The following is a 13,326-nucleotide window of genomic DNA, read 5'->3' as shown; positions in this document are numbered from 1 at the left end:
AACTTTCAAATCTTTTCGAGTGATTTTCATTAACACTCATGTTCTCATGATGCCTTTTCTGTGGGTGGTTCGTGACGCCCTTTTGAGATGAGTTATAAAAATAACTATCTCTATTGTTTTCAAAACCACGGCCTCGACCACGACCACGACCAATTCCACGTCCACGTCTACGACCACGACCTCGACCAAAACCTTGTCTTTGAATTTGATTTTGGTTTCCAGGTTTAAATTCATTTTTACTTACAGCATTTACTTCTGGAAATGCTGATGATCCAGTGGGTCGGGACTGATGATTTCTCATTAGTAGCTCGTTGTTTTTTTTCCGCCACAAGAAGAATTGTGATGAGCTCAGAATATCTCGCAAATCCACGCACTCTATATTGTTGCTGTAAAGTTATATTTGATGCGTGAAACGTGGAAAATATTTTTTCAAGCATTTCCGATTCTGTGACCTCATGTCTACAAAATTTTAGCTGCGAGATTATTCGATACATCGCTGAATTGTAATCACTGACTTTCTTAAAATCTTGGAATCTTAACATATTCCATTCATCATGGGCGGTCGGAAATATAACTTTCCTTATATGTTCAAATATTTTTTTTCAATCCTTTCCACAGAGCCATGGGATCTTTTTCGATGAGATATTCACATTTTAAACCTTCATCGAGATGTCGACGTAAAAATATTATAGCTTTTGCTTTTTCTTGTGATGAAGATATACCATTTTCTTTAATGGTCTCGCTTAGACCCAATGACTCAAGATGCATTTCTACATCGAGAGTCCATGGCATATAATTTTTCCCCGTAATGTCGAGTGCAACAAATTCGAGCTTTGTCAAGTTTGACATGGTGGTACTAAAAAAAATTATGATGCATTTTATTAGTTAATGAATATTGCAATACAAAGTAATGGATAAACAACAAATACAAGCATTCGTAAAAATAAAGAAAACACATGAGGAGGATATTCTCCGATAAGTACAAGATTCGTGAGTATTATAACCAAAATAATTAAAAATAACTTTGTGAAAGCCATCTTCTTTTTTCTTCAAAAATTTGATGAAGAATAATTTTAGAGAAGAAGAGAAAGTTGGAGTGATTGAATGTGTTTGTGAGATCATATTTATAGGGCAAAAACTAGCCGTTTTGTTACCGTTTATGACCGTTGGTGTACAAGAAAATAAATGTATGTATTTGTATAATTTTATGGTAATAATATGGTGTATATAATATTAGTAATGTTTTAAATAATTATGTATATCATATCACAATATTATAATGAGGTGTCATAAGATATTTTGTTTAAAAACCTTATAGGCTTTTATACTTGTCGTATCCCTTACCGGGAGTGTGGGATGTCGTCTTAACATCCTCCCAGGATTTATAACAAGTTTTTTGAAAAATTTATTTTTATTATTTATAATAACATTATATTATATAGTAAATATATAAACAATAAATAAATAAACAATAAAATAAATATTATTACTTTTGTTACCTTTTTTTTCTGTTTTGGAGATTGGAAAAATATGGAGGACTTTAGAGCTTCGTACTGATAACGTGTTGTGAAAAATTAAAAATTTACGGTAAAAAATAAAAATCTCAAGCTCTCAAAATTATCACACAACACACCTTATAATATTTTTCTCTCAACTCAATTGTGATTTTCTTCACAAATGAGAGATCTATTTATAGAAAATTTTTACAAATAATCCAAAAATAAATTACATCAATACCTTCATCATCACACACAAATTTCAATATTCAACACCTAATTTTACCAAATATTCAACATTCAAATATTCAATACACACATTTTAAATATTATTTTTCAACAGCTTTAGCTTAGGTTGGATCATTGTGTTTTGTTTGTATATAATAAATTAATAATGTTTATATTGGATTAAATCTTCTATCCATATCGGCCGTGGGAACAGACCGAAATTTACCCATTCATAGAATGCACACGTCACTGCCTACGTCTTCCAAATTTGTACCTGAACGATGTAATCAGAAAGCTAAAACACATTTGGCTACCATGAGGGCAACAAGTTCGCTGATTTCGTGGAAATTTCTCGTTCGTTTATTTATATATCTGTTCACAATCGCGACAGAATCGGATATCTGCAAGTAATTCACAGTTGAACATGGAGGTCTGGTTTGTAGTAGTCGTTTCTCTCTGTATCTCAGCAATTGTGAGCTCCTTGTTCAATCTTTTCAAGAAAAATTTACCGCCGGGGCCGCCTAGTTTGCCTCTGGTCGGCAACTTGATATGGCTCCGCCGTCCTATTTCGGAGTTGGAATTCATCCTCCGCCGCCTCAAGGCCCGGTATGGTCCCCTCATGACTATGACTATCGGCCCTCGAAGCCTAATATTCGTCGGAAGCCACTCCCTGGCCCACAGTGCCCTTATCCAGCACGGTGCCATCTTCTCCGACCGGCCATCTCCCCCGGCCACCAGCAAGATTTTGAACAGAAACCAGAAGTCGATTAGTGGTGCCGCGTACGGCCCCACCTGGCGCCTCCTCCGCCGCAACGTAACTCATGAGATCCTACATCCGGCCCGGGTCAAGACCTACACAAGTTCCCGCAGATGGGTTCTTTCGATTCTGATCAATCGTCTCGTGGACTCATCCAAATCCGAATCTTCGGTCAGACTGATCGATCACTTCCAGTATGCCATGTTCTGCCTGCTGGCGCTCATGTGCTTTGGGGACAAGCTGAAGGAGAAGCAAATCAAGGAAATTGAATCGGTGCAACGCGGATTGCTTCTGGGTTTTCGTCGATTCAACATCCTCAACTTCTGGCCTCGATTGGGGAAAATCTTGTTCCGTAGTCGCTGGAACGAACTCATGCGGCTTCGTCTAGAACAAGAGGCCGTGCTGATTCCTCTCATCAGGTCTCGCATCCAAGCCAAACAACAGAAAATCTCTAATAATCGAGAAGATGATGAGGCAGTGTTAGCGTATGTGGACACACTGGTCGATTTGAAACTTCCCGAAGAAAACAGGGAACTAGATGAATCCGAAATGGTGAGCTTATGCAGCGAATTTCTCACAGCTGGCACAGATACGACATCCACAGCGCTGCAATGGATAATGGCTAATCTTGTCAAATACCCCCACATCCAAACCAAGCTTTACGACGAGATAGTCAGCATCGTGGGATACCCGAAAAGCAGTCAGTCGGAGATGATTGAGGAAGAGGACACACAGAAAATGCCATACCTGAAAGCAGTAGTGCTAGAAGCCTTGCGGCGACACCCGCCGGGTCATTTTGTTCTGCCGCACAAGGTGACACAGGACGTCGAATTGGGTGGTCATGTGATCCCTTGTAACGCCACGGTGAATTTCATGGTGGCTGATATGGGTTGGGACCCAAATGTTTGGGAGGATCCGATGGAATTCAAGCCAGACAGGTTCTTGGCAACAAATTCCGGGGAGGCTTTCGACATGACCGGGAGCAGAGAGATCAAGATGATGCCATTTGGTGCTGGAAGGAGGATCTGTCCAGGCCTTACATTGGCACTACTGCATTTGGAATATTTTGTGGCCAATCTGATTTGGAACTTCGAGTGGATTCCTGTCGAAGGTGACGATGTAGATCTTACCGAGAAACAAGAATTCACCATTGTCATGAAGAACCCGCTGCGTGCTCGCATCTCTCCGCGAATCTGAATCGATTAGGAGCCCGTGTGTGATAGAAAAGAGTTGAACAATTGAGGTTGATTTTGATTCTTGAAGTTGATCATGGGATTTATAATAATAAAATGCATATTATTTTCAGGATCACTATATTCTTGTCACTGTTTATTGATGGATCTTCACAGCTGATAATTTTGCAATGGACATCTACTGTTATTTTTTTGAAAGATTTCAATCTTGGATCAATCCATTGTTTTATGCATACAATTCAAAACGGGTAGATCATAATATGTATGAAATTAATATTTAAGACAACATTGGAAAGGGCTTTGTTTTCACCAGATTTCTACTCTTTTAACTTCTATTCACCTCAACAACAACACGATGCCATGTGAATTTGGATAAAGAATATCCCATATTTGTAACCTTTTTTGTTCAAGTTTGGTTCCAGATAAGCGTATTCCTCGAACAGCTTAATGTTTTATACTCGAGTTTGGTTCTAGTTCAAGCTGGATTCGAATTATAGTATGTGTATTCAAGTTATTCAAACTATGGTTAAAATATGAGTAGGTCTCTTGTGAGACGATTTCACGAATCTTTATCCGTGAGACGGGTCAACCTTATCAATATTCACAATAAAAAGTAATACTNAGGGTCAACCTTATCAATATTCACAATAAAAAGTAATACTCTCAGTATAAAAAGTAATATTTTTTCATGGATGACCCAAATAAGATATTCGACCCACGAAATTGATCCGTGAGACCGTCTCACAAGAGTTTTTGTGTTAAAATATATATACTCGAAAGATTAAAAATATATTTAAATAATAAAATATTGATAAAATATTAATAAAATATAAAAATTCGTAATTGGCAGGAGAACTTTAGAAGAATTAAATTTCAGATTAAATCTAACTTGGAAAAAAAAAATTTGCTAGAACGTTCGAGATCGACTTGAGTTTGATAATTTCAAACATAAATAAATATTGATTTTTTTCCATCTCAACAGATAAAAAAAAAAAAAAAAAATTAAACCCGTCTCCATCCAAAATTATCATATCAATCACAATTGGCGAAATTTCTACGGTTAGTTGTTCCTCGCCCACAACCAATACCACGTCTGGCCAAAGATGGTCACAATAAATAATTTTATATTTTAAATCAGTCGCTTTCATCATAAGATGGTGAAGTAATAATAATATTCACAATAAATAATAATTGTGCCAGTTGAGAAATTTTTTGTAAAACTGGTTTCTTCCTATTATTTATCATTATCCACATATATTTTATCAGACAAAACGAAACCAGATAGATCAATATCGATTTTTTTTTGTTTTTATTGGGTGGATTAGTTTTTTACCCGATAAATAAATAATAAAAAAAAATATCGATCTTGATGTAACATATTTCGTTTTCTCTAAATAAAATATATGCGGATAATGATAAAAAAATGGGAAGAAACTATATATTATTGTAAGTTTAAATAACTTCAAATTGCAAATAATTACATTATAATGATGTATAATTGCATAGATTACCCACATTTATGGAATCCCGAGACTGTTAAACTGCATGAAAAAAAATGATATATCAACTTTCAATGCTTTCAAATATTGAAACACGTATCTCAAAAAACACGAACGAACAAGAGTGTTTGCATAATATTTGAAACATGAGAAGTTCATATATATTTTTTCATTATAATATTTTAAAATTTATCATAGATAACATGCAATTAACTTTTATAATTATCAAACATAGAAAATTTAGTCAGCGTGCTAATAACGATATGACACCTAACATAATTAATTTGAATATTCTAACATTCTCAAGATTTTACAGATGTAATATGCAATTAACTTTTATAATTATCAAACTTAAAAAATTTAATCACTAATAAGAATATGACACCTCTCCACTTTTCAACGGGGTATTTTATTTTTTAACTTCGGTCAACTTTTTTTAAGAAAATTATATCCTCAAGTGTATTTCTGATTTTTTCTGTTGGCATTAATTGGCCAATTTTTGAATCTGTATAACAAGTGAACATATCATAGTAAATATTGTACTGTCAACAAGGATATACAAGCTGATCCAGGAATCGAGTTTAGACACGATGGATGTTGGACTTATGTATTGGGCTTGGTCCATTTGAATGAGAAATTGGAGAAGCTTGTGGATGGTAAGTGTGAAGTGTCCCACATAGGAAAAAGAACATGGCATTGGTGAGTTTATATTGATTTACACTTTGTGGAGATGTAAGAAAAATGGTCAAGAGGTTCTCTCTCGCGCACACCGGCGTGGGATCATGAGCCTGATTTGCAGTGGAAAAAAGCTTGACTTGTGTACGAGCGCGACCTGGGTGCGTCGAATGTCAGATCGATGAAGGCAAAATTTTCCACCAAAATTCACCTGGATTTTGCTATTTTTTTCGAAAATTTCAGTTATGAATGACCTTCCATCTGTCTGACTGTTCATATGGAATCGGTAGGCAACTGTTGGTGTTCCAGCTGGGCTGACCTTTGGCCTTTCGGATGACCAACAGTGACTGTTCATATGGAACCGGAGTGCCTATATATAGAGGCAACATAGTCCTTCAAACACCAACCTCACACACTCCTGTATTCTAATATTTTCGAAGCTTTACTTTGTTGTCTCGGCTGCTGTTCATCTGCTGTTACTCTGTCCTCGTGATAACGTTCAGGTATTTTTCAGTTCGACATAGTGGTGCCTCGTGCTACGGTACTGCTGGTTGTTCCGTTGTATCCTGAGAAACAGACGTCCAAGTTCATCCTCGGAGCACATACCGGAGGGGGCGAATCTGTTTTAAGGACACTGTATTTCATACAGACCTCGGTTTGATTTATTTAAGCATTGTGCTTCTGTTTTGTTCACGATATTGGCTCGCTGGTTTCTCGTATACCTTTCTGTTTCTTCCATATATTTTGTACAACAATGGACGAGGTTGAGACTCATATATTTGTCATGTATAATAATGAAGATTCATGTATCCTACAACTCATCCGATATTCGATATCATCCACTCTACAGGCCTCGTGCTGCTGTCAAAAAGTAACAACTCTTCCTTTCTAAATATATATCAGTTTGAGTAGATGTTTATCGAACTAATTTGTGATTTGTGTTTTTTTACTTAAAAAAAATCTTTATTTTAATAATATTTTATGATTTTATCAAACTACGACATTTACTTTATCTGTATATTCATGCAAGCTACATAGATAAAGCACTTAAATATATCAACGGTATCATGAGGTCTGTCTTTCAACGTAAGATTATAAAACTCATTAGGAAGTGTACCAATATTTTCTAAAAATGTTCCTAGTCGAATCAGCCGCCTAGAATAAAGATAAATGTCGTTTGAGCTTGAGACTAGCATCTCAGATTAACCGCCAATTTTTTTTAGTAATGGCATGGAGATGTCTATTCATACATATGCGGTGATCATTTGATTATGCACTAAATATGTAACGCCCGAAAACCTGAACACACTAACGATATGCATAAATGAAAATTTATTTGAAATTTATTTAAATGAGTAGTCTAGAAGCATGTTTACGTATTGGTATGATTTATTGATCATTTAACCGAATGTTATGAATGTGAACTTTCTGTAGTCGTATACGCAATGGACAACAAAGGCGAGAGAACCGGGGACGATTTTGATAAGGTTTCTATTTTTAGAAGTTTAGGAATTAGAAACTCTAGATTTAGTAAGTCCAAAATAGGAAATCGACAGTCTATTTATAGTAAAGGACGAACTTAATTGGTAACAAATTTTTTGCTAGGGAATGAGAAGTTTCGGGATTATGATACTAGAAACGAGTAGCACCAAATGTTTTCAAATATTGTTGAGACTTTTAATAGGATTAATTATGTATTTAATTAACACCTTAATGGGCCTAGATTGTTGGTGATTAATTAATTAATTATAGAGCCCTTTATGTAAACTTAAGCTCACTAATCACTTAATTAAATAAAACCTACCCACCCTACACCCCTCATTCACGTCCCCCACCCCCCCTACACACACACTTGCAGCGCGCACACGCACACACACACACACATACTAGGACTCTAGGAGGCCGAACCATAGAGGAGAGGAAGGAAAGAAGATTTACGTTTCGTTCGTCTCTCGCCGCACCATCTCTCATACTTTGTAAGAATAAAGGAACAAGGCATTTTTTCAAACTATTTTTCATGCAGCATTCAATCCATAGTATTGTATGCAATTGATTTTGTGTGAAAAGTTTGTAAAGATGATAGTTTTCAATGTCATGCATGTGCATCTCTTGTTTCCATCAAGATTATCCTAAAGTCTTGAAGATTGTTGAGGGAAGGATGCAAACCGAGGGTTCCAAGGGCTGGTGTAGATGTTTACGAGGAGATTTGAAGGGATAAAAGTCACAACTGAAAGCCATAAGGGGGCTGCTCAGCCCTGGACGTCAAACACGTGCAAGCCGTGAGGTTTAAGGGGGGTCGGCCAGGTTCCATCGGCCATGGTGGCTGCATGGGGTCCTAGCCGCTATCCTGAGGGAAGGGTTATGGTAGTAGAAAGGGCTAGGAGATGTTCGGACAGTGCCTGGACCATTGGGAAAAGCGCTGCGACCGAATTTATAGAAACTGCCCATGTTGGCTGGGTGTGTGCGGTTATTCGGGCCATGGGATGGTAGAAAGGGCTGAACCAGGGGCTTGGGACATTACTTAGGGACATGGTAAGGGGCTGGTATGGGCCAAGGGGCAAGACAAGGGCTAGGACAACAGCTGGTGCGCGAGGAAGCCAAGGTGAGCGTGAGGATGCATTTGTGCGCTGCTGGTGCGTGAGCTTCAGGGCTAAGGGCGTCTGATCTGTGTCCGGAAAGACCTGATCATGGTCTTTTTTAGGGTCAAAGAAAAGGGTCTAGGACTTGGTTCAGGGTCGTTTCAAGCCTTGGTCCATTCGGGGTCGTAATTTGTCTGAACGTGTCAAAAAAAGGGGGGCGAAGTTAGCCTAGGTTAAAATTTTATTTCATGTTTCGGGTTTGGCTTGGGCTTGGGAACTTCCAGCAGCTTATATTGAGTCTTAGGATGTTATAAAAGGTCTGGTCTCGAGTTGGTTCGAGTCAGAAGGGTAGTTTGGTCATTTTTTTAAACCAAAAACGCTAAAACGGTAGTAAACAAGTCATCCGATAAGCGAATTGAGTCGTTTGTCTTAAGATTGAATTTACAGCAAGCTACTGGATATTTTTGGGAGTTTTTAAAGTTTTGAAATCGAGTCGTCTCCTTGAGTCAAAGTTTAAGGTCGTCCGGGTAAGCATAACGTTGAAGCATATGCGGTCGATTCGAGGAAAGACGAGGGCGGTTTGCAAATTCCTAAAACAATTCCATATCATGTAAAATGTTATTTTTAGAAGTTTTAAATCATATGCATGATACATGCTTGTTAGGACCAATGGAATCCGGATATCTCCACATTGGTATGATATTGTCCACTTTGGGTTTTAACCCTCATGGTTTTGCTTTTGGACCCACCCAAAAGGCCTCATACCAATGGAGATATCATTCCATCTTTATTAACCCATGATCTTTCTCTAGATCTTTCAATGTGGGACTTTGGTTGCATCCCAACAATCCTCCCCTCAAACGAATTTCTACTATTATTCTCATGGTCCGAGCCTCCCCTCAAGCCTTATTCGTCCTCCAATCGAGGTTACTCCACTTCACCGCGTTGGAGCGCACGCCTTACATGAATACTGGGAGCATAAACCACCTCGAGAGTTTAATCAAGGATTTTTACAGGGAGCCATCACCTCCTTCGTTTAGGTATCTAGGATTCTGCCCACACGGCTCGATCTAAACCTGGCTCTGATACCACTTGTTAGGACCAATGGAATCCGGATATCTTCACACTGGTATGATATTGTCCACTTTGGGTTTTAACCCTCATGGTTTTGCTTTTGGAACCACCCAGAAGGCCTCATATCAATGGAGATATCATTCCATCTTTATTAACCCATGATCTTTCTCTAAATCTTCCAATGTAGGACTTTGGTTGCATCTCAACAATGCTATTTTTAGAAGTTTAACGTATATGCTATTTTTAACAATCTCGATGTTTACGAATGATATAAGTTATTTTTTAGAATTTTAAAGAATATGGAAAGTTATGAATGTTTTATGAATTTTTAAAATAAAGAAAAATATTTTTGAGGAATGTGAATTGATCGTGACGAAAAATAGTAAGTGATCCGTTGAAAACGGGAACAGTGAACTTGCAATGACAAAAGGGAGTGAACCGTCGAAAACGAGAGCGGGAATCTCAATGATAATGGATCCGTTGAAAAAGTGATTGGTGAAGTTGTTTTTATGATAGTCGATGAGATTGTCAAAGAAGTGGATGTTGAACCCGGCGATCTAGTACTATGGTTTATAGATTGATCAATCGAATGAATGTTGTCACTTTCGAGGATCGGACTTCACTTAAAAATGATAATTTTTAATGGAAAAATTTTCATAGTTAAGCATGGTTTAAAAAGTTGCATATTTTGAAGGTTTCATGATGGCATGGAAAAATATATTTTAGTAAAAGTAATTTTTATGCATGAGAGTGTATATTTACGTACTTGCTATATTAGGTTTCAGCATGCTGAGTCATTATGTGAGGACTCGAACGTTAATCATGTTCTTAATCGTCATTGGGACTAATTAATCAATTATAATAAACAGGGTCTAAATTTTTTTTTTTAAATATAATATCAAATGCGGAACGTAATGGAATCACTCTACTATACATATCAGTATAAAAGTAAAGTACAAGTCTTGTACTATATACAATCATTTACAAACTAAGGTTCAACTACTAAATATCAAGTGTTTAACCCTATCTCAGATCAAGTCCGTAGTCTCCACTCTAATCACGATCTCTCTCTTCATCTCCTCGACCCTGAACCTGTCCCACCTGTTGTCATGCACACATACAAACACGACAACAGCCGGATAACTCCGGTGAGAATAAATCCCAGTATAAATCAACGAAACATGCAATCATATAATTAATATAAAGCATGAAGCAGATATCAGATATATATCAAAATCTGAAACATAATTAATATCAAACTATCAATCATACTCGTGACTCCACGACTCAGACTAGACTCAATCCTAGTCTAGGGATCCCGGTTTCCAGACGTTGGTATTCCTATATCGACCAACAGTAATAGAAGAAACTCCGATTCTATCCACGTCGATATAACCAAACATCCAGTGTCTTGACCTATCCGTCACAGACTGTGGCACTATCGCCAATACACTATCTTGTGACATCGTGCAATGTGCCCGTGGCGATCCCGCCACTATCAGGTACTTCTGTCACAAGATCACTCGTCTAATATTCGTCTAACACATGCTCTCTATACATCAATAGAACAAGCATATCAAATCAAATCAATGCAAATAATAACAAATAGTATGTGATTTAGGGAAACACAAGTATATCCTACTTGTGTCGATCTCCCAATACCACATTGACTTATACCTTTCGTTTGGAGTCTCGGTATGAAGAAACGGAAGTTCTGAACTCAAGATTGTCTCTGTAAATCTGAAAGGACATATCGAGAATAATAATATCAACCTTCCATTCTCAATTCAATACTGAATCTGATTAATCTGAATTTAATTCAAATCATCGGCATAACGGCACAATCTCAATATCCCCGTAAATACCATACCAACAAATATCAATTACCAATCATAACCCCTATCCAATACAATCTGTAATCAATCCATAATCCAAATCTATTCAATTTCAATCAATATAATCTGAAAAATCATAACAATTCCATAATCAATCTGTTCTTCGATTTGAATTCGATTCTACGATGTCTAACATGTCAAGAACATCATATATCAATCATATCTGATTCTGAGAATATCATAATTTCAAATCATGTCAAAACGTAATAAAAATTACGTCCAATTGAAGCCTGCGTCAATAGGAACACAGTACCGAAATCGGATTCAAAATCGGACGGACGGATCTTCCGCAAACTTCAAAATCTCCAGAAGCTTTACTCGATTCTTGACATTTCCTTGAAGAAAGGTAATCTATATATATATATATATATCAACGCATGGTGAGGGGCAAGTGGCTTATTTTCATTTTGCATGCCGCGCGCATATGCGCGTCTCATATGCGCCGGAGGTTCTGCCCCACATGCCATTCTGCCTCTCGCGCATATGCGCGACCAAGTCTCGCGCATATGCGCCATAATCTCTTTCCCGGCATTTTCCTTCTCGGCAGCTCGCACATATGCGCGCATTTCTTCCGCGCATGTGTGCGATATTCTCTGGAATCCACATTTGGCTACCGAATACCCCGCGCATATGCGCGCCAACTCTTGGCGCATATGCGCCACATTCTCTGGACTCGGTCATCATCAAGACATCTCCTCGCGCATAGGCGCGCCCAATCTCGCGCATATGCGCGAGGTCCTCTGTCCTCGAGATAAGCCTCTCGCGCATGTGCGCGTAAAACACTGCCCGACCATTCTTGTATATGCATTGCTATTCCATCTTCAATTCGATGCCTTTTAAATTAGCTCTCAACTTGATCTGACTATCATCACATCAATTTATCGATAATTAATCTCAAATTACCGTAATAAAATCTCAGGCATTACACATTAGACTCACTAAGTTTGAATGATTGCAGGTGGTGATGATGTTGAGTCGTGAGGTACGGACTATCGAGTAATCCGGGAGGCGCAGTGCATACCCAAGGACCTAGAAATTGCGCATATGTTAAAGACTTTTGATGATTTTATGGATTATCACTTTTATTTGTAGACTGTTAAGATACTAGAATTTATTGAGTTAGATTTTAGACTTTTATTGCTTTATTTACTTATTCCGCATGAATGGTTTTGGATATTATGGAATTCATTTATTTGATTATTTATGCTAGTTTATTTTTTATAAATTAATTATGCATGGTTTAGGTAAAAAAAATCTAGTATAAATTAAATAAAAATGCTCTATCGGAGTGTCCAAGAGGTTATCACTTATCGAGTGTAATATTCAGCGGTTATGATTGTACACTATTAGTCTTTTGACCTGAGACAACATAGAGACTCTACGTACTAGCATGCATTTTGATCCGTTTACCGACTCTATTGAGGGTCATCAAGTGGCGAGATTGAGTGTAATTTTGAAATACGTAGGAGCAAATGTATTGTAGTCAGGGATTCACAGTTTGCTGACAGGCGAAGATATCCTATGTGTTCTGATGAATTAATAGTGCAAAGAATACCTGACCAAAGTAAGACATGCATATTTTAGAAAGATGTTTCCTAAGTTGCGCATACCATAGATAAATCACATCGTTATTAAATTCAAATGAAACTCTAGATATACTAATGGTTGTAAATTCGATCGGGATATATGAGTTGAGAGGACCACATTGTACGCTAACCATAACTTAAAGTTCTTGCAGGCACTATCAGTGATACCTATGGGATCATGGGGCGATGCTACTAGACACTTTTACCATGATCCGATGAGTAAAATCAGGCTTGAGTTCTTACATTCTTGATCAAGGGGTTGATGGAAAGAATGAGGCTAATTAGAGTTAGTACGAATAAGAATAAATGTTATTTTGAATCCCAATAAGTTGTGAACTCACGGC

The 13,326-nt window shown here is 37.4% G+C and overlaps 1 protein-coding gene across 1 annotated transcript; it reads left to right on the top strand.

Moving 5' to 3' along the window:
* The first annotated feature begins 2,072 nt into the window (after positions 1-2,072).
* On the top strand, positions 2,073-3,790 carry LOC140961507 (cytochrome P450 89A2-like). The gene has a single exon (XM_073420080.1). The coding sequence runs from the start codon at positions 2,149-2,151 to the stop codon at positions 3,676-3,678; it is 1,530 nt and encodes a 509-aa protein (XP_073276181.1). The 5' UTR covers positions 2,073-2,148; the 3' UTR covers positions 3,679-3,790.
* Positions 3,791-13,326: the final 9,536 nt, after the last annotated feature.

Source organism: Primulina huaijiensis, chromosome 16 (genome assembly GCF_012295235.1).
Source record: "Primulina huaijiensis isolate GDHJ02 chromosome 16, ASM1229523v2, whole genome shotgun sequence".
Lineage (NCBI taxonomy): Eukaryota > Viridiplantae > Streptophyta > Magnoliopsida > Lamiales > Gesneriaceae > Primulina > Primulina huaijiensis.
The sequence above is the reverse complement of the archived record's forward strand: the minus strand, read 5'-3'. Positions and strand labels throughout refer to the sequence as shown.